Raw genomic sequence first — 22,117 nt, 5'->3', positions numbered from 1 at the left:
TTAATGCTAGAGAGTCAAATTGCTTAGTAACATTGAGCAATATAAAATATTCTTTCAAAAGCACCAAAAATGTATCATAAAGACAACTTGAAAAATGATGATTAGCAAGGACAAATTTCACAAAACCATTTTTCCCAAAGAGAAATAGAAATGTCTACGTTCAGAAGTAAAACATCTCGGTAAACTGTTATGTAGTACTGCTAGGAGAAATGCTATGCACAAAAGCCTTTGGAATGAGTAGTGATTTCCTTGTATACTACCTGGCCAATATTTTATATTTATTGCCATGTTACAGTCATTATGGAAGATTTGAATGTATTGTATTTTAATATAATACCTTGTAAATTTATATATTACAAATTTGTTGTTGTCAACATTTCACCCCAAAACCCTGAAGAACAGGACATTTTCCAGTCAGTAGCAGAGGTACATCCCAATACAAATTCTAAAGATGAGGCAACATTGCAGACTCTCCAGAAAGCATGGAGAGTTTTGAAAATCCCCTCAAGTGATTTCTACAACCCTCACAAAACTTCCCCACCCCAGTTCAAGAACCACTGTTTAAATATTCTAGCTTAAATTCTTCAGTTAATAGCACATTTGGTAACTGAGCACCGGGACTCATGCCTGTAATCCCAGCTACTTGGAAAGCTGAAGTGGGAGGGAGGATCGCTTGAGCCCAGGAGTTCAAGAGCAGCCTGAGCAACATAGAAATACCCCATCTCTTTTTTTTTTTTTTTTTTTTTTTTTTTTTGAGGCGGAGTCTTGCTCTGTCACCCGGGCTGGAGTGTGGTGGCCGGATCTCAGCTCACTGCAAGCTCCGCCTCCCGGGTTTACGCCATTCTCCTGCCTCAGCCTCCTGAGTAGCTGGGACTACAGGCGCCCGCCACCTCGCCCGGCTAGTTGTTTGTATTTTTAGTAGAGACAGGGTTTCACCGTGTTAGCCAGGATGGTCTCGATCTCCTGACCTCGTGATCCGCCCGTCTCGGCCTCCCAAAGTGCTGGGATTACAGGCTTGAGCCACGGCGCCCGGCCTACCATCTCTTGAATAAATGTCTTTAATGCAACAGATTACATGTCTGATTATCTTTCTAACAATATAATCCAGAAAATAATCTGTCCCATTTGCATATGTGTCCATCATTAGTTAACCTTTATAATAGATAATATTGCTGAGCTGTTATATGTGCCAGGCATGGTGGTGCTAAGGGATTTTCACACATCATCTCATTTGTATCTATGACATAAGTGTAATTTATCCTGTGATTTTTAAAGATGAGTGCTATAAGATTTAGTGATATTAAGCTCATGGTCACCCATTCAAAAAATGGAAAAGCAAAAAGTCTAATTCCTAGAATCTAATCCAAAGTCTTTGACGGCAACACTATTCTCTGCTTCCTCACACACTTGCCCATGGTACAGACATCACAGAAATGAGGTGCAGAGATAGAGGATATATCTGCCCAAGAAAAAGGGAACATTATCTTATATGTGTGAAAATTAAATTCATTCATTCGTTCCACAAAAATATGTTGAATACTTGCACATTTCTGAATCCCGAGAACTCTTTTAGACCTTGGGAACACAGCAATGAACAAGTATGACAAACATCCCTGTTGCATGGAGCTTTCTAAGGAGAAACGGGGAAACAGGGAATAAAAAACAAATGCTCATATTATATCAGTTTGTGACCTGTCTGATGGTGGAGAAAAATCAAGCAAATAAGGGAAATAATTAAATGCTGAAATGAGATGGGTCTAATTTAAATAGGGCAGTCAGCGATATTAAATAAACAGCCCATTTTCAGAGCATGTTGTTGTACTGAATCCATATTCAGGCACTGGTGAATGTCATTTATACATCAATACCTGAAACTTATACATTAAAACCTGAGTCTTTCCCATTGATGCAATGGTAAGACATCAGGCTGGCCTACATAAGTCATTTGGCTTCTATGTGCAAGAAATAATAGCATTAGCGATACTATTTAATTATATTTTAGAATACTTATTCTAAAAGAAAAAACATTCTACATTCTAATTCAAAACTGCAACAACATTTTCCAGTGGTGGAATAAGAACCTTTCAGTAGGTCAGTAATTAAGAGAAGTTTGTGATAGATGTTCCTTTATTCAAATAGGTCTTAGCTCTCTTCATTTTTGTAAGAGAAAGTATGGCAATCTCTACCCAGTCTTTCTCACCTGGGAATAAGAAATAGTTACCTTTACAGGGACAGATTGAATAAGAGACTCTTCTGCCTGGTTCAAATCTCATTTTACCATTTGTAAGTGGTGTATGAGTTTCTTCATCTGTAAAATGAAGATAATAGTATTTTCCTTGTAGTGTTATTGTGAGATTAAACGAGTTAGTATATATGAAATACTTAGAACGGAACTTGGTGCATGGTAAATAATGGATGTTTTCTATTATTAGTTTCAAAAATAGTTTGACTTTTCTCAAATTTGCTATGTTGCCAGCACTAGCATAAGCACTTACCACATTTATTCACACAGCAACCCTGTGAGGCACATGAAAATTTCTGTCACCATTTTACTGAAGAAAAAACTGAAACTCCCAAACAGTAATGGGCCCAAGGCCTAACAACTGGTGATTGCTGGAACCAGGATACCCAGAGGGACTGCCGTAAAAAAGGAGAGTCTTTTATATTGGTAAATTAAGACAGTCTGATACACAATCCAAGGGACTGGCTTGCTGTGGGCCCAGAGGGCCAACTACCATCAATTTGCACATGTATCTTCTCCAAGAGGTTTCTGCATGGGTTTCTACACTACATTTGATTTAACCATGCATGAGAGTACATATCTTCTGGAAAAGAGCTCTCATGATCATTAAAAGTATAATGATATCACGATTCTTTTAGGTGTTGGTACAGAGACAATGCAAATTATGATTCTGTCATAAGAGAAATAAAATTCTAAATCAAAACTTTGGTTCACAAGCTAAGAGCCAGCATAATATGGTTCATATTACTCATTGGCTATGCTGATAATTAAGAATTTGAAAAAAGTTAGCCATAAATATCAACAGTAGTTTGAAACAGATGATATGCATTTGTCTGTTGTATTAAAAGTGTTCAACTACTCCACCCGTTGGTAAACTGCGATCATGGGGCAAAAGCAGTTCTACTGCTTGTTTTCCCAATTAAATTTTTAGTAGAACTTAAAAAGCCATGCCTTATTTATTGACCATGGCTGCTTTCTCACTACACTGGCAGAGCTAAGTAGTTGTGACAGAGATTGTATGGCCCACAAAGGCTAAAATATTTACTATCTAGCCCTTTACAGTAAAAGCTTGCTGACTTCTGAGCCATTCCTACTTGAGAATTTTTTTGTGAAAATAATTATATACTTAGTACATGTACTGGTGTTTGATAATTGCTCAATAATTAGAAATACATATTAAATAAATGTCTGCATTGCACAAAATTGTCAAATACAGGAAAGATCAAGCTTATCACAGGCAGCCTAAACTAGCAGCTAATTCATCCCCTGCTTTCATTTTAACTCTTTATCTCCTAAAAAAAAAAAATGCTTTCTGTGTTATGTTAGGCCCTAAAATACCAATTTATAATCTAAAGATGCAGAATGGCATCATGAGAAATAGCCTTCTACAACTTCATGAGTGAAGGAAGAGCAACAAAAGATTGAATGTGACAGCTGACAGATAGAACAGAGCAAGAAGACCTGTCAAAGTGAGCTTTGTATCTTTTGGAGGCAAATCCCATTTTAGGTTGGTATATATTAACATAGTGCCGATCAATATTCAGTAATAGGAAATGAACTTAGCATAAATCATATTGAGTTAGCATTCCCTCAGCTCTTTATTTTTCCTAAGTTCTTCATAACAGTATAGCCAGTAATTCTTTATTTCTACGGAATAACAGACTGTTCCCCGAAAAAATTTTCTTCACTGTAATTGCACTCTGATCTATCAATCATGTCCTTTTCTGAGAAGGACTCTTTACACATTGATTCTAATTTTTACATGCAAGTATTTTTGATGCCAAGCTTGTTTTAAAAGTTAGAGATAAAAATATGCAATACATATCCTGCCCTCTTATATACCGGGAAAGAAACCAGACACAATATAATAATGACATTTGTGATTAGAAATGGAAATGTCAAATGGCAACATGGAACTTCACAGAGGCAGAAACATTTAGACTAGCATTCAGGAACTGTTTTTCTCATTCGCTTATTCATGCATTCATTTCCTGAATGTTTATTGCACCTACTAAGTGCCAGAGCCTCATGTTGCCCCTTGAGTGGCAACCCTCAAGGAGGCATCATTCTATGGAATAATGAGACAATATATAAGTAAACCAGTGAAGGAACAGGATCCTTTCAGGTTGTGAATATTAGCACAAATGAATACATAGGGAGACATGAAGGAAAGTAACTTGAAGAAGGATTAATATTTACCACTCTCCAGAATTATTAATGTCTCAGAATCTGTTTTTCTTCATTTTTATAATAAACAGACTAGAATACCTGCCTCATAAATACTATAAAAATTAAATAATTCAATAAAGTCCCTGGTTCTATGTTTAAAATATAAAGTGTTCAATAGGATATTATTATTATTATTTATTATCAAAGGCTTCATCTGTCATTTGGTTAAATACTACACATTTACCTAGTGACGGGAAATCTCATCCCCTTAAATTATGGAAAATTAGCTGTATTTTATTGAGAACCATACCCTATGCTGGTGCATTACCTAAACTACCTCATTTATTCTTCATATCTCTTTGTATTTCTCAGACGTATATACTGAGGCTTACAAGGGTGAAATATGTTGTCTGGTGCCATACAGATAGTAAGTGGCAGAACTAGACTTAGATTCCAGCTAGGTCTGCCTCCATAGCCTATTTGCTTCATCACTATACTGATACTACAAACCAACTCTGACCGTATCATCCAAAAGAGACTCTGATGCAGTAGTACTCTCTGTTGAATGGTTGGAACTCATAGCCAGGGCCAGCATGGTTTGTAGGCTCAAATCATGTTTTCAGTCAAGTAGTGAAGAAGCAGATAAGTGCAAAGAAACTCCATTCAGTCTGTTAGGTTAACACAGAGTGGTAAAGCTGGCACCTCTTATCAAGGATGCAGATTTCAAGACAAGATAAAGAATATAATAGTCCCTTATATTAGAAAGGTATAGCACATATTACAATGTGTTTTTATGAATCCTCATTCATATATTTTCACACATTAAATGCAGAGGTTAAGGCTCAAAAATCTTTGAGTAGCAATGGTTTGTAAAGCTGAAATTTAAAACCAAGGCTTCTGATTTTGAATACCATGTTTAATTCATCAGAAAGCTGAAATCAGTGGAAAACGTTGAATGTATGGTTTGCTGAAGGAAATAAAATGTGCCTACCCCTTGGCTGACTCTGTGAGTTCTTCTAGGACAGCTAGAAAATTAGCTCTGTAACTCCAGGCCTGAGCATAGTACTGGCTATCTCCCTTGGGAGAGACACACGTGGAGAAGGAGTCTGATGCCTCCCAGGTGCTCCCAGCTCTACGATGAGGGACTTTGTCTAAGATTTTTAGAAGCAAGACAACTAAGTGCCCTCTTAAAAATCTGGCAGCTCTGAGAATTTTACTTCTATTTAAGGATCACCATCATCTCTCTCCTTCTCCATCATTTGCATTCTACATTTTAAAATACCCCTTTGATTTCCCAGCCCCTACTGGGTAAGCAGCTGAGGAATCACTTATCTGTGTTTCTGTTTACAATGTCACCCTTACCAGACTGTATAGCCAGGGAAGCACAAGGAAGAAAAGAGGTTGTGAAATATCTCCCTTGGGAAAGATTGGTGTCTTCAGGGAAGTGCTATAGTTAGCAGTTCAGAGCCAGCCAAGATGCCCAATTAGAATTCCTAAAAACTAGTTCCAAATGAAAATATAACCAGGAGAGGTAACCATACCCCAGAGAGCAAAGTAAAGAAAATTAAAGCAAGCTATATTAGGGCAGACTTTTCCACAGGCTTAGCTCTTTACCAGTAATTTACCTAGAAGAGAGAATACTTAGAAAAGGCTAAAGAGCAAACTCAGCCCATGGCAGATCAACTGTAGCGTTTTTCCAGTGTGGTTCATAAAAGAATTCAAAACGACATTTTATTTTCTAAATTTAGATGTTATTATAATTTGAATCCAAATTCTGCCAGTTGAGTTTTTCTTTCTCAGCATGCTTCCAAATCTTCACCTCCTGTGAATAAGAAAACATCCCAGCAATAGAGAAAGACCAACCTCTCATTCATGGTTACCAGACTCCGTAATCAATACTGAAATCTCACCACTACAATAGTTGCTAGTATTGCAGAAAGTGTTACATCTGATCCTTAAGTCTAGATGCAAATCTTACCTAGCACACAGCTGTTTTCCATTCTTCGAAGAAGAACCCCGAAATCAGAAACATTTTAAAAATATGTTCCATAAGGTCTTAGTATCACAGTGTGAATAGGAATATCTTTGTTAGGTGTGATATGCATAAACTCTTGTATAGAAATAAGAGTTAGTTTTTCATTCTCCCTGCTCCCCTCCCACATACGACCTCTACCAATTCCAACCTTTAAACCCAAGTTTTGTTTTTAGGTTTTCAAATTTCAGTAAAAAAATCCTTCCCAAAATTTAATTCATAACAGTAAAGAGAAAAGGATGACGTTGGAGTCCAATATATCACTTTGATATACCAATGCATCAAAAGTGTGGCTTTTGATCACCAGCATATAAACTTTCTGACATCAGTCTTATCCTCTATAAAAAGGAGGGCCATTATGAAGAATATACCTTGCCTGGTGCATACTAAGTATTTCATATATTTTAATTATCTTTCGTGCTTTAATCTGCAAATTCCTATTACTTAGATTAGAATATCTTCAATTTTCGTCTAGTTTTTTCCATTCTGGATTAAAAGATGTTCAGAAAGCACTGCATAGTTCCCATCTCACATAGACCATCATTGATTCTCGGAGAGCAAGGCTCACTATCACTTGGAGCCTCTCACACTGAGAAATGTTGGTGCAACTTAGCATTGAACCCCAGTTCCACTAACCAGGACAGCTCAAAGTCCCATCACTTCCCACTCTTCATGTGTGTGTGCCTCTAACTTTCTTCTTGAAAGAATGTACAAGGCTTTGAGGATTCATCTCACATCAGAGTGAGAAGCAGAGCTCTGTTGATTTTCCACTGGAAGTGCCTTCACATTTGCATTTGGTGATGCTAAGTTATTTTCCTAGAGAACTGAAGGTGTCACAGAGGAAGGGTCAAGTCATGTTCTACCTAGCTTCATGTCATCCTGTAACTCCTACTGTCATCTGGGCTCTGATATCCTCCAGATGACAGTGTCAACTCATGGCCCTACTGGTGCATGCAGCCCCCTGCCCCAAGATATAAAGTATAGTTTCCTTTCCCCCACAAATGTCTTGCTCATAAAAGAACTCCACCTGTCTTTCTCAGCACACTCTAGAATTGTGAAGAAAAAGCTTTTTTTCTCACCTATAATCCCAACACTTTGGGAGACCAAGATGGGAAGATTGCTTGAGCCTAGGAGTTCAAGTTTACAGTGAGCTATAATTACACCACTGTACTCCAGCCTGGGTGACATCAATACCTTGTCTGTGAGAAAAACAATAAAAATCCTGTGTCACTTTTTTCTCCTCCTTAGCCCTTCTTCTCTTTCCTCAGGTCTTATCAGATACAACCAAAGTTTCTCTATAGTGAATCCCTGCTAATATTCTCTTGAGCATTTTTCATCAGAATAGAGCCCAGAAAACACTCCATAATGCTTGCTGGAAAGGCTATTCTGAATGAAACATTTAGGTTCAGTACTTGACAAGTGAAGTCAAGAACTTATGCATTAGCAACCCTGGGTGTCTTCTTGGAAGAAATCCTCAAGTAATGCACAACACAGAGTATGTCAGTCCACAGTCTCTCCACCATGAATTATCACTCAGCCTTTATTCACTTTTATTACACAGTAACTGACAAGTTGATGTCAAGCCCTTTTGTGGCCCCATCATTCAACTTTTAAGCCCCATCCACGATCTCACTCCATGACATGAAGCACCCCATGTTGATTATACCTGTCTTTTAAAAACTGAATGTCAGTTGGGTGTTGTGGTTCACGCCTGTAATCCCAGCACTTTGGGAGGCCAAGGCAGGTGAATCACTTGAGATCCAGAGTTCAAGACCAGCCTGGCCAACATGATAAAACCCCATCTCTACCAAAAATACAAAAATTAGCCGACATAGTGGTGCACGCATATAATCCCAGCTACTTGAGAGGTGACGCAGGAGAATCACTTGAACCCAGGAGGCGGAGTTTGCAGTGAGCTGAGATCACGCCACTGCACTCCAGCCTGGGCAACAGAGTAAAACTCCATAAAAAAAAAAAAAAAAAAAAAAAAAAAAAAAAAAAAAAAAGAATGTCCAGAGATAAGTCAAAACAAAGCAAAATAATCTGCAAGAAGAAATTCCCAGAGCTTCCAATTAGTGTGGAAGCTTGGCAAAATTCAGATTTGTTTAATTATCATGTCAAGTTCATTCAACTGGCCCAATTATTGTAACAAAATTTAAATAGTCATTGATCACTTTGCTGAGGGCTATCTGAGAGTAAAATATTCCCAGTTACAGTACACTTTGTTAATATGCAGAAATATTGGAGAACATGGGCAGAGTCCAAGCACAGAATGTATTGTTACCCTCTGAAGAATGGCATTAGAATATTAAAGACTAAATGTTTTGTATTCATTAACAAGAAAATATTTCCAGAAAGAAGTATATTTCTGAAAAGGAGAGTATTCCAGCCAGAAGAAATACAAGACCTAGAGTGTTTTTGTTAATTTAAAGAATTCTAAATCGATGCATAACTCCACAATTATAACATTTGTGAAAAATAAGTATTTACTCAATAATAATTTAACTGTGCTTTGAGTACTTATGTGCCAGGCATAGGTACTAAAGACTTCTCCCTACCTTTTGTGCAGTAGAGATGAAGTGAAGGTTTTTTGTTGATTTAGTTTGTGCATGAAGTCAAAAACGGGTTTTGGCATTATACAAAGTGGGATCCAAAATTGATAAAGAGTCTATTCACAAATTAAAGTTATCTGCTTATAATACCCTTGAAAATCACTCATTATAAAATAAATAGTCTTCAAATACAAGTTTAATGATAAAGTTGTGACCATCTGGTATATGACTTTGCTTTTTAGTACTAACAGAGCCTTTTCACAACTTAAGATTGCCCTGGAATTTAGATAAGGTTCAGACAAAAGTCATATGACCTGCCCAGTGTCTTCAGAGGCAGAAGAGGACCGTGAATTCAAGATGCTGAATGCAAATTCCAACTCTTTCTTCCATACCTACTACCTATTGTCATTCAATAACACAGAGAAGGACAAAGCCACAGTCTTTATCTCCAAAGCAAGAGTATCCAGATACTACCAAGACCCATGCGCATTCACAGAATTTTTTCTGAATCAGTACAAAAATTTCGACTAAAACTTCTAGGGAATTGACGTATGAATCAAATCCTTATGACTCCCTAGGCAAACTAATAAGTTAATCTCTGACAAATAATCAAAATGACCCCAGATATTATGTAACCAGAACCTAATAAATGGCATACTATTAACTGGGCTATGGCTATTACTATCGCTAACTTCACATCTTCTCCCATTCTGGCAAGCCTGTTTGGAGCAGGTTCTAGAGGCATGTCACTCCTGTGGCCATCCTCTCAAAAATTCATAACCTCAGTCTCACCATGAGAAAAACATCAGCCAACCTCAACTTAAAGTGCATTCTATACAATACCTAATGTATTCCTCAAAACTATCAAGACCATCAAAACATTGAAGTCAGAGAAATTGTCTCAGCCCAGAGGAACCTAAGGAGCTGTGACAATTAAAGACAATGTGGCATTCTGGATGGGAATCCTGGAACAGAAAAGGGACTTTGGGAAAAATGTAAGGAAATCTGAATAAAGCATGGAGCTAACTAACTCCATATAAAAATTATTGACATGGATTTGTTAATTGTGACTAATCTGCCATACTAATGCAAGGGGTGAATCATAGAAGGACTTTGGTGTGGGGTATATAGACACTCTCTGCATTGTGTTTACAACTCTTCTATAAATCTAATACTATTCTAAAAACAAAAAGGCAATATACAGATGTTAGTTAATCATTTCAGAACTTGTAGTAAGAGCCATAGCAGTAGTTACAATGATAGTAGTGAGTACTAGAAGATTTGTAAGCATGCTAGAAAAGAGAACTCAATTAGCCTGTTTCTTCCACGCAGCACATATACACAGGGTTGAACTGCATATATAGCCCACTTAAGGAACTATAATCTTAATTTTAATAATAAGAGAGAAATCTGTCCAATTCACATTTATAAAAGATAACTCCCTGAATAGGACCCTCATCTAGAGACTTTATAAAGATGACAAAAGGATGTGTTGAGAAGGACTGAATCCAAATTTTGTGAGAGGTTTATGCCACTTATTCTACATATTTAAATACAGTGAAGACTGGAAGACATATAGCAGAGTTTGGTATCAAAATTTCCAGCTGATATTCACAAAGAAGATAACATTTAGCTAGGATGGCCAAGGACAAGCCATCAAGCCTAGACCCTCCTGTTCTCATCTGCCCTTCTCCTCAAGCTCACTCTCTAAATACTAAAAATCCATTAATTCTTGTAATCTCTTTTGCTTGCCTTCAGTACACTCTACAAAAATGGCTGCCTACTTCTATGTTAACTAAAATGACTCCATAGAGCCGACATTTTCAGAACTCAATATGCCTGTACCCCTTTTGGCAGCTGTATCTCTCTTTCTGTAGGGAAGACAGAAGGAATGGAAGGCAAGCACTCCATGGAGTGTGACGTCACTTCATCATATAAAAGTAATGGCTTTGTAGTGGTTTCCACAAGATTCCTAGAAAAAGAGATAGATTGTGCCACTTCATTACATAGTCTGAAATAGGAATTTGCATACTAAATTACTTCTAGTCCCATGATATACCCACTATTACACTTCCAGATTGTCATGCATACTTAATCTCCACAAGAACAGTCTCTCATCTCTCTTTATCTTAAGATTTTGACTGCACCAGAAAGCCCCTGCTAATGACCTCTCAACCCCAAGTTTATATCAAGGGTTCTCTTAGAACCAGAACATTCCTCTGTATTAGCAGTTGTCACATTGTATTATAATTGTTCATCAGATTTAAGGTACATGAATGCATTGCCATGTCTCTCTGGATCACTGTCAAATCATCAAGAGCCAGAACATTGACTGATACACAGTAGGGATGCAAATGCATAACTTAGAATGGATGGATAGATTCCTTCCCAATCAAAAGCATAGTACAAGATCATTTTCACTCAAAGATTGTGTCATGCTATTTCTCAAGGACCTCTAAATCTTAGGGCAGAGGCTGCTGTAAAGAAGCTGTCTTTCATATCACCATGCATCCTATGCGCTACTCTGTCAACAACATCAATGCTTAAAAACAATGAGATTTTAAAGATGTATTTCAAATCTACATTTATGTCACATTTTCAGGATAAGGAATAATAGCAGAAATAAAAGTTCAAAAACCACAGTGAAATTACATGAGTATAAAAGACAATCTTCAGGATATTTCTTTTCTAGGTGTTTGTTCTTATATTGAATAAGAGCTGTTGAAATCCAAGCTATAGCTACAGTAAAAACTTGTGAACATTTTAAAAAGTGATTAAACTAAATCAAAAATTTGAAATTAACTAAAGAAAGGTATGGCTAGGATTAAAGATAGTCTCTGTCATCTCACTGGAGGTATACTTTCCTCTGGGTAAATCCTAGAAACATCATTATATTTGTTCCTTTTCACATCTCCTTAACATTTCAAAAATACATTTTAAACAAAAAATTGAAATGTATTAAAGACTCATTTTACTAATTGACCTAATCTTCATTTAAGAGAGTTTAAAAATTATTAAATATTATATTCTTGCAAAAACCCTCTAACGATATAGCAAAGTATTAATACACAGTAAATGATCATGGTTACATATTTTAAAACGATTCCTTCCATGCCAGAATGTATTCAAGTTTTTCTTAGGGTCACTTTATGTCACATAGTTCACTAAATCCCTGAGAGTAGGGAAATGAAGAAATTTACCCATACCCTGAAGAAGTTTACTGTCCATTGGAGAGATGAACAAGTATAGGTCACTGCAATGAAATGTTTGGGAATGATGTCAAAGTATGCCTGGAGGCACTGTGGAAATGCACAGGAGAGACACTAACCTTGAAACAGGTTGCTCTTCTCCAACACAGTGAAAGTTGCTTCCTTCACTGACATCAGTGAAAAGAGGCAGGTAGATGTTACTTGTGGATTCAACATTTTACCTGACAGTTGTAGGGAAAGATAAAGGTAGATGAAATTCAATCTTTCTTCTGAAATTTAGCAGCAGTAAGTGTTGTTGGGTTTATACATTGAAGAAGTTTAAGTGTTTGGGTGATCATAATGGAAATAACACAGTAGAAATGTTATTGAAAATACAAGAAACTTTCATGGAAAGGGCAAAGTATAAAGGAAGGAGCATGTCCTTTGTCTTAAATAGACAGATTTGAATCACAGCTCCATCACTTACTACTCATGTGTCTGTAGGCAAATCATATAAATTACCTAAACCTCAATTTCTTCATATGCAAAATGAAATGAATACTAGTGGAATTACTATAAGCCTTAAATAAGATAATGTTTATATAGCACTTTTCAGATTACCTGGGCCATCTTAAAGGACTAAAATGTGATGGCATAGATCTAATTATAAATTAAACTAGGTATTTCAGTGTAGGATGCTTTACCCCTGACAGGGAGTGGGAGAATGTTGACAAGTGTGAAGCAGTGATCTCATTTCGGAGAGCCTGGGGTACCAAGCAGAGAATAAAGGCAGGGATGTGGTTCATAATGATGAAGATCATGGCGATGATGACAGTGAAGATGATAATCACTACCTCTCCTTCCAAAGCTTAGAACATTTATCCCTTTGATTTCCTATGACCAAATAAAATACTTACTTATATATTTTTTCAAGTCTACTTAGGAAAAATTATGTTTCGGTTAACCCCTTTGCTAAGTAGACCCTCCTTGGCTCTAAAAGAAGTCAGAATCTCTGGAATGTCTTACTTGGTATTATATGAACTAATGTGAAATCACATATTTTCACTGAACAATTTTTCTACTCCTAGTGGTAAAATATGTAGCCTTAGTATCCTACATGCATCGCATCAGAATGAAGTTCAGTGAGCAGTGAGCAATGTGGGATATTGACTTCATGCTACCTATTGTCTTACTTCCTGTGCATTGCTTATACTTAGGAGTGGCTTCCGCATTAGGTAAAATTCCAGCATTTGCTTTCTCTCTCTTTCATTTCCCTTTAACCTGAAAGAGTGCAAAAACTTTGAATTCAAGCTCATTTGGATATTAATCCCGGCCCTGAGACTCCACAGCTTCCACCAAAGTACTTAACAGCCTCTGTATCTATTTTCTAATTTGAAAAAGTATTGGATACAATACCTATTTTAGGATGTTTAAAACTTTTTAAACATGATAACAAATAACAAACACCTTGGATAGTGTTTGGCACATAGCAGTCACTAAACATTCAATAAACACTGGCTTTTATTGCATTATTCTTTTCATCCACTGTTACCTCATTTGATTTAGGAGGACAATGTTGGCTCCATTTTACAGATGAGCTATAAGATAGGTTAAGGTAATTTCTTAGGCCACACATAGGGTAAGCAAAGAAGAGGTTTGACCCTAAGTCTCCTAATGGTGCCCTGTGCTAATATCCTCTTACAAGATACTTTTGGTGCCCTGTGCTAATATCCTCTTACAAGACTCTGATTTCAGCCATACCTGCAGTAGATAGTTCCTGCAGCAGGAAATATCCCACTTCAGGCATCCACTGTACCATTTGTCTCTCTTCTACTTGGCCTCAAGGGTCTCTCTAAAGGCTCTAGGAGTTTTCAGGCAAGAGAATCCTGGAAGTACACAGGAGTTAAAGCCCTTAACAATACCTTTTAATGAATGGACACTGTCGTTCATTCTCTTACTTCTGACAGACAATTCTCAATTGCATTACTTGAGCCAGAGTTGGCTATAGGGGGAGCTATCTCAATAACATACCGTACTTTGGCTTTTCCTTGTCAATCGCATTCTCTTCTAATTAATAACCCTTAATCTTGCTTCCTGGGATCACCTCCACAATAAATGACTTGCACCTACCTCCTTGTCTCAGACTACATTTTGGGAACTAAAGATTTGGGTGAGAGAAGAAAGGGTGTTTTGTTTTGTTTTCATTTGTGTTTGTACAGCATTTCTCTCTATTTCTCTATAGGTCACCAAGATGCTGGCAGTGGTTGTAATTCTGTTTGCCCTTTTATGGATGCCCTACAGGACTCTTGTGGTTGTCAACTCATTTCTCTCCAGTCCTTTCCAAGAAAATTGGTTTTTGCTCTTTTGCAGAATTTGCATTTATCTCAACAGTGCCATCAACCCGGTGATTTACAATCTCATGTCCCAGAAGTTCCGTGCAGCCTTCAGAAAGCTCTGCAACTGCAAGCAGAAGCCAACAGAGAAACCTGCTAACTACAGTGTGGCCCTAAATTACAGTGTCATCAAGGAGTCAGACCATTTCAGCACAGAGCTTGATGATATCACTGTCACTGACACTTACCTGTCTGCCACAAAAGTGTCTTTTGATGACACCTGCTTGGCTTCTGAGGTATCCTTTAGCCAAAGTTGATTCATGAATTAGAAGAAAATGGACCACAAAGAAAATGAGAATCTGTGCAGCCATCGGCAAAAGGGAGAACATGGCCAATAGTCATATGTGAAGACAGAGCAGATCAGTCTTTGTCAATGCTCTAACAAGTCCTGACCCTAGATTCTGTAACCCATGAAGATGATTCAGACTTTCCTTCTTACAAACTAGTATCACTAAAAATGGAGCAGATCTATGAAATAGCTAAATGATGGAAACTTAAAGTTTAGCCCTTTTCGTTTAACTTAAGAAATTCACTATATTTTCTGGGCTTATAGAGTTTCAATAAAATCTAGACATCAATTTACATTATTCATAGTAACCATACCAAATGTCACTTTTCAACCCTCCAGGTTATTTATACATTCGACAATTTGACAAGGCACAGATTTTTAAATGTTTGCATTTAGTATTCATTTTAACATAGGACAGGGCTAGTTCATGAATATCTGAAATTAAAGGGGAAAATATTACAGAAACATTGTATTAAGTAAAAATAAGATTTTGGACATACATGTTAACTGTATTTTAAAAATTGCCATAATGTTTACAAAATTCTGAGTGATTTTTATATCTTAGAGGGTAGAAAATCATCATTCAACTTTAATGGAAAATAAATCTCAAAATATCTGAAATTATTAATTAAGGAGAAATGTAGATTTTAAGATAAATCCGACTCTTATCAACTCTTCCAGCCTCCCACATAATGTGTGGAACAAGGTAAAAAACCAGATTAAGTAACTGTGAAGATACAAACTAACGTACAATTAATTTCCAAAAGTATAGCCAAGACAAAAGTATTTATAATTAGATTTTGCTTCTTCTCTGAAGCTTTTAAACAAGAAAGTCTTTTTGAACATTCTTGTTTATAAACTACTCAGCCATGTCAAGCAAATCATTCAAGCAAAATCTAGCTCAAAAGTCTGAAACATTTTCAAACGTTCATTGTTATTCTAAGTCAGCCAAAATCCTGGTATCCCTCTTCCAGATGAAGACCTCCCACTGAGAATTGTAGTCTATGGATTTTACCTTGGCTGCAATTGTCTTTCCTTCCTATCTGCTTGTCGTTTGTAGGTTCTTTTTTTGTTCTTCTCAAATGCTAGTGATATTTTGTTTACAGATTCTAAAAGCAATGCAAAATTCTGTTGGCTTTATTTTCAGCAGAGTTAAAACTGATTTCATCATATTATCAATATATCATCTTTATATTTATGACTGACATCTGCTATGCCAGTGATTATTAGAGACTTGTGAATGAATCTGTCCAGGACACTTGTCAGCTCCTACTTTAATCTCCTACCGACTAGATTTGGTCAACCAGAATTTCCAAGGGCAAAAATTGCCCTTGGTGATGGTTCAGTCGTCACTGATTTTTAATGACTAGATCAAAAATACCCATACCTGTACATGCCCCATAGGCTGGCATTTTCCCTCTCCAGCCTATATCCCTATTTTATGGACTTTTCTAGAACCTAATTGCTAATGATAATTACGCCTCCCACCTTCTTAATAAAGAATATACCATTTTACTTTTGAAACTTGTTTTTAAGTGCTGTTTCATGGAGACTCTGCTGTCCAGAACCTTATTCTAGAGTATGCTTTTTTTTTGAAAATTGGCCTTATCTACTCCAGCCAGACATTTTTATCCTGTTACTATAACAGTAAACGAATGCAAGCAAATATTTGCAGGAAATACCCTAAAACCGGACTTGCATGACAGTAAGCAATCTATGTTAACTGACTTTTCATTCTGGTATAAATATTAATCTTGGCATCGTATAAAAAGAGCACCAGAGTGACGCAACCCCAAATCACACAAGCACATATGTGTTTATAAACACATACCCACATGTTCATAAATTGGTGAAAAAGGGGATTGTAATATATGAGATTTTTTCATTACGGAAAGGAAATAATAGCATTGAGCATCTACTATGTCTCAGGTATGCTGGTAGGTAGTCAATCAACATTATCTTCATCACAATTTCTCTACAGCTGTGATTTCTCTGATGATAAGACCAGTATTCCTGTGACCTAATTCCTAATTAACAAAAAGTTATGGATTTTGCAGAATGATCATATCAGGTGTTAAAAAATACAATTAGTTTAACATGATATACACAAAATACAAAGATGCCCTTCTTATCTTTGGAAATTTAATGTATGGGCTGAATTCTTCTACTCTAATTTTTAAAAAGTTATTTGCCAATAATCTGTTAGTTTTAGACCACATGGGAAATTCATAAGAACTCAGTTCATAGTGTTTTAACTCTAAAGCAAATGCCATTTTAATATTAAATGTTCCTATGTAATGTCCAATAGATATTTGAATTTACACAGAAGAGACATAACTTTTTAAAATATTCTTTATCGCACTATACTCAATCATAAAATATTTCCATAAGTAATCAAAACTTAATATACCACTAAATGAGAAATAAAGAGCTAGATTAAAATTTGCTGGTGAAATGATGTTATTAAGAGCCCTCCTTAATAAAAATTCCCTGTGTTCTTTTGTAACTTCCAATTTCATTAATTGTTGAGGGTCTTTGGTTAGATCTCACACCTGAGGTAATTGAGTAAAGGGCACAGGTCATGAATAAAATCAACAAACATAAATTCCCTCTTAGGAACTAAGGGCTGTGAGTATATTTCTAGACCTTAACATTCAAGGCAAATATTCTAAATGCTGAAGAAAAATAAGAAAAGTCCAAACTCTATAGTCATTCTTAAAACAAAATTGAATGTACAGAACAACACACCTTGATAATATACCAAAATCAATGGCTGATTTGGCTAAACAATTAACAATGTCAAAGGAAAAGCTACAGTCATAAAACTTAGTTTAGTGCAACTAAGTCTTAATGGATATTTGAAGTGTTTTATTTTCAGAAGATTATGTTGGAATAATAAGAACAATATGTCTTAGTAAAAGCTGGGTCGACATAGTTTTGGTTGGCTCTTAAAGAATACAAGAATTTATATCATCCTAAACTATATTAAATCTGTAAACATGATAAAGAGAAAACATTAACTTTCTGAAGGAAAAGATTTTATGTGGCTAACCCATCAATGTATGAATTCTATAAATATTATATTTAATATCATCTTCCATTTACAATTAAAACAGGGATTGGAATATTTATATATGAAGTAGGGAAACTCAGTGTGAATGAGAGTACACCTAAGAGGAACTAGTCAGTTCCAGAGTCAATAAAAAATGTTTTCAAATGTTTTAAGTCACTCATTCCCCTAGGGGGAAGCAAACATGAATATCTCTTACGTATCCGCAATTTATTTCTTATGTATCGGTAGCTGTTTACAATAAATAGCCATCAAACCAAGATTTGACTGAGTCAACACAAGCTTTCAGAATAATACACATTAAGAAATCTTACAGAGCTCTGTGGTCATAAGTATTTTTCTCTCTTTTCTCTCTCCCCATCAAACTCTCATCACTCCACAATCACCACTTTCCTCATAGCAGGAAGATTTACCTAACTTCATTCAAGACTAAACCTGGACATGACACACCTTAAGTAAAAATACAAATGTTCTTTCAAATATATTTACGTATAAAAGTATGCCATTATTTTGCAAACTTTCATTTTCATGAAATCACTTTTAAACATAGAAAAACTGATGCTTTAAATTCGAGTTCTCTTTATGTCCTCATTGACATGGTAGGAATCATGTATAGATTTGAAAAGTTTAATATGGCTTTTTCCCTCACAGAAGAAAGTACAAGCTTGACATTTTGGAGGTTTTGGTCAGAAACTTATCAAAGAATACTCAATATGTGCAAAATTGCTGCAGAAACTTGTTTCAGCAGACAAAAGACTCTTCCCATTCTTATGAAGCTCACAATCCTACGAGAAGAAGACCAACATGTCATCACCTGAAGATATAACTGTTTGGCAGTATTTAGAATACAAATCTGAGCTGTCAAGAAATATAATTTAAAGAAGCAATTGTTAATGGTCCATTTGAAATATCATAAGATGACTTTTAATATAAGGATCAATTTTACATATTCTCATTCTACTTTATGGACTCTAATGAGAAGTATCTGTTAATTCTTCACTGATTACACAGGAAAATAAGTTCAGATAAGACCCTGTACTATTTTTCTGATATGTTTAGTCTATAAGTATAATCTCATTACTCAGCAGTAAACCTCATTTACAGGAGTTTCACATTGGAGAACAATTTTGTTACTGACATGGTTAACACCAAATGATGACAATGCTGACATAAACTAAGTCTACAGGGTTCTGCTTCTAATATTCAAACACAGTGCTCCTCCATGTCCTCCGGGGATCCATTTCAAGATCCCTAGTGGATGCCTGAAACCATGGATAGTACCAAACTCTGTATATACTATGTCTTTTCGATCTGATAACCAAGATGGCTACTAAATGACTAGCAGCAGGCAGGCAGAGTACACAGCATGAATACACTGGACAGAGATGATTCACGTTATGGGTGGGATGACACAAGATTTTATCATGCCACTCAGAATGCCTCTCAATGTAAAACTTATACATTGCTTATTTCTGGAATTTTCCATGCAATATTTTTGTGTAGAGGTTGACTGCAGGTAACTGACACTGCAGAAAACCAAACCAAACTGTGTATAAGGGGCAACTATTGTAACCTCTTTTGAAAAGAGGGATCAGGAATGTCTGTGTACAATATCGCCTGGCCTATTTACATTCTTCTACACCAAGCACATCCATGATAAAGCCAACATAAAGTTATTAATTCATATTTTGGAAATGACATCTGGAAAAATAAAAGAACTAAATGAAATAGTACAGCTAAGACAGTACATTGTCCAGAATTTTCAAACCTGGATCCAGCAAGGAAACAAAGGATAGTTTTAATGGCCAATAAACAGTGAATTGACACCGATTGCCTGCCTGGCCTCATGAAGAAGCATCTGGGTTAAGTCCATACTACAGGCTCTCAAGTGGAATAATGGAAATGAAAGTACTTTGCAAATTATAAAAGTTAAAAGAGTGGGATAAAGAGGAGTCAGCTGGAGCTCTTTCAGTGTATTTGAGCCCTGAAGCAGCACCTGTAAGTGGTTGTTTCATTCCTCACAGGATAATGAACTTAATTCTTATGCATGTGTCTGTTCTCTGACTTCCAGAAAAGACAGTATGAACTTCCTCAAAAATGCTATGGACTGATATTGATAAAGGCGGAGTCTTTCAAGAAAAAAAAGAAATAAATACAAGGGAGCAGAGTAAGGCTCCATTTAATCAGAGTTCTGAATTCAGAAGTCAATAAGAACATTATATTCCTGAAATGTCACAAGATGCTGTAGTAAGGAGGCCAAATATTTAATCCCTAGCTAAGAATCATAAAACATTCCTACTTTCATATACATAAGAGTTACCTGGGAGCTTATCTTAAAATGCACTTTCTTTTTGTCTTGCCCTAAGAAATTCTCATTTATTAGATGATTTTGATACCTATAGTCTTCTGAGTACACCTTGAAAATCACTGAGTTCAGGCCCTCAGATAGAGCCTTCAAGGCTCTTGCTTATCATATAATTTTTAATAAGCATTAAATGGAAAAATCCTTAAGGGTAAGTCTATTTCATCTTTATATTCCACAAATTATCTAAACTATTATTTAGCTAATTATTTATTATCTATTGGATGATGTCCCTAAACATCTGTAGAATGAATGAATAAATAAATCCCAGCTCAGAAATACATTCTAAACTTTTGATAATATCCAATTTGCCTATAGCTCTATCTTCATAATCAGATAACTCATTGTGCTGGTTTTACTTTTTAAATAGTTCTCCTGGCTCATTGAAAGGCACTGCATGAAGTGTGCCAGACGATGGTCAGAACAATCCCTTATGTATGTAACATGCATGACAATTTCAATGGTACTCTCATGTCCATCATCCAATTTAATCAGAAAAAAGAAGACTAAAACATTGTTTCTGCTTTCAAGGAGATTATAATTTAGTGATAACATATTAACACAGAAACACGCCAGAAAAAATATAACACATAATTGGAAGCCAAATTATATGATTTCAGACTATAAACACTTGAGTTCTTCAGAGGGAAGGGGGCATCCATGGGGCTTGGAGTCGTTAAGGAGGGCTTTGTAGAGAAGGTAGGATGTCCTTCAAGGATAGATTTGATTTAGACAGTTAAAGAAAAGATGAGCCATGTGAGAAAAATAAGATGAGTAAAGGAAAGGAAACATAAATAAATCCTAAAGCAAGGCTCTTGATATTAAGATTGTGTATCCAGAGCAAATCCATTCATCAGGGATTGATTAAGGAAGGCAGCTAGTCCAAAAAAAAAAAAAAACCTGACAAAGGAAGGGGCCAACCTGTACTTACATTTGGTTAGGAAATGTCACTCATACAAGAATATAAAGTAGAAATGTATATAAATCTGCTATGTATATTTTCTAACCTTTGTGAATCTCATTATCTATAGAAAATACAGTATACTATTTGTCTTATGTTGTAATTCTAAAAGTATTCTTATAGTCCTAATTTTCCAAGTGAAAAATGTATGTGTATATATTTATCTTTTTCTATATTATATTGTCATCATATATTTAAAATATTTATATATGTGTATATTATTCAGGGGTCCTAAATGACTCTGGATTTATCCAATTATGCTACACATAGAGATCAGAGCTAGCTCAGGGACCTAGGCTCTTCATGAACGTAAACTTCAACATTAAACATGAAATTGAGAAACACGTAGTGATTAGCTTCAGGCTACTGTGATAACGTTGTTGACTTGCATGTTGCTTATAACGTGCCTTGGAATGTTTTGGCTTCCTTCTATCAGCTTTAGAAAGTTGTATGCCGACTCACTTCATCATTTGGGAATTAATCATTGTGTCCTTGTGGGGCAAACACTCTTTTTTAAGAAAGTGCAGTATTATGTGCTTTACTGTGAGAAACTGTGTGTCTGTTCTAATATTGTATGGTGAGCAATAAAGCATCAAACTGAAAGACCTGGCTCTTTAGCTTTCTTTTTCTTCCAAATTATTTCATTTTTGGTGTGATTGGATCTTAAACCACTTGCCCCAAAGACTTCATTTTAATTCAGTGCCATCCACATGTACCACTGGTGGTTTTTCAAAATAATTGTAAGTAATATGCAAATAGACATTTTAATTTTAATAATAAATTGAATGTGTCCATCCCATCCACTCCACATAACTTCCCATTCTACTGATACATTTATTCTAAAAGCCGAGATAATGTA

General features: G+C 35.9%; 1 protein-coding gene across 1 annotated transcript in view; it reads left to right on the top strand.

The window, feature by feature from the left end:
• TRHR (thyrotropin-releasing hormone receptor) overlaps positions 1 to 14,973 on the top strand; it is a 34,834-nt gene extending 19,861 nt beyond the window's left edge. The window contains exon 2 of the mRNA XM_011961092.1: positions 14,426 to 14,973. Coding sequence (XP_011816482.1) covers positions 14,426 to 14,833 — 408 coding nt within the window. The 3' untranslated portion in view covers positions 14,834 to 14,973. The remainder of the gene's footprint in view (positions 1 to 14,425) is intronic.
• The last annotated feature ends 7,144 nt before the right edge of the window (positions 14,974 to 22,117 follow it).

The sequence above is a fragment of the Colobus angolensis genome, unplaced genomic scaffold (assembly GCF_000951035.1).
Source record: "Colobus angolensis palliatus isolate OR3802 unplaced genomic scaffold, Cang.pa_1.0 Scaffold535, whole genome shotgun sequence".
NCBI classification, from domain to species: Eukaryota; Metazoa; Chordata; class Mammalia; order Primates; family Cercopithecidae; genus Colobus; species Colobus angolensis.
This window is presented reverse-complemented; position numbering and strand designations above follow the sequence as displayed.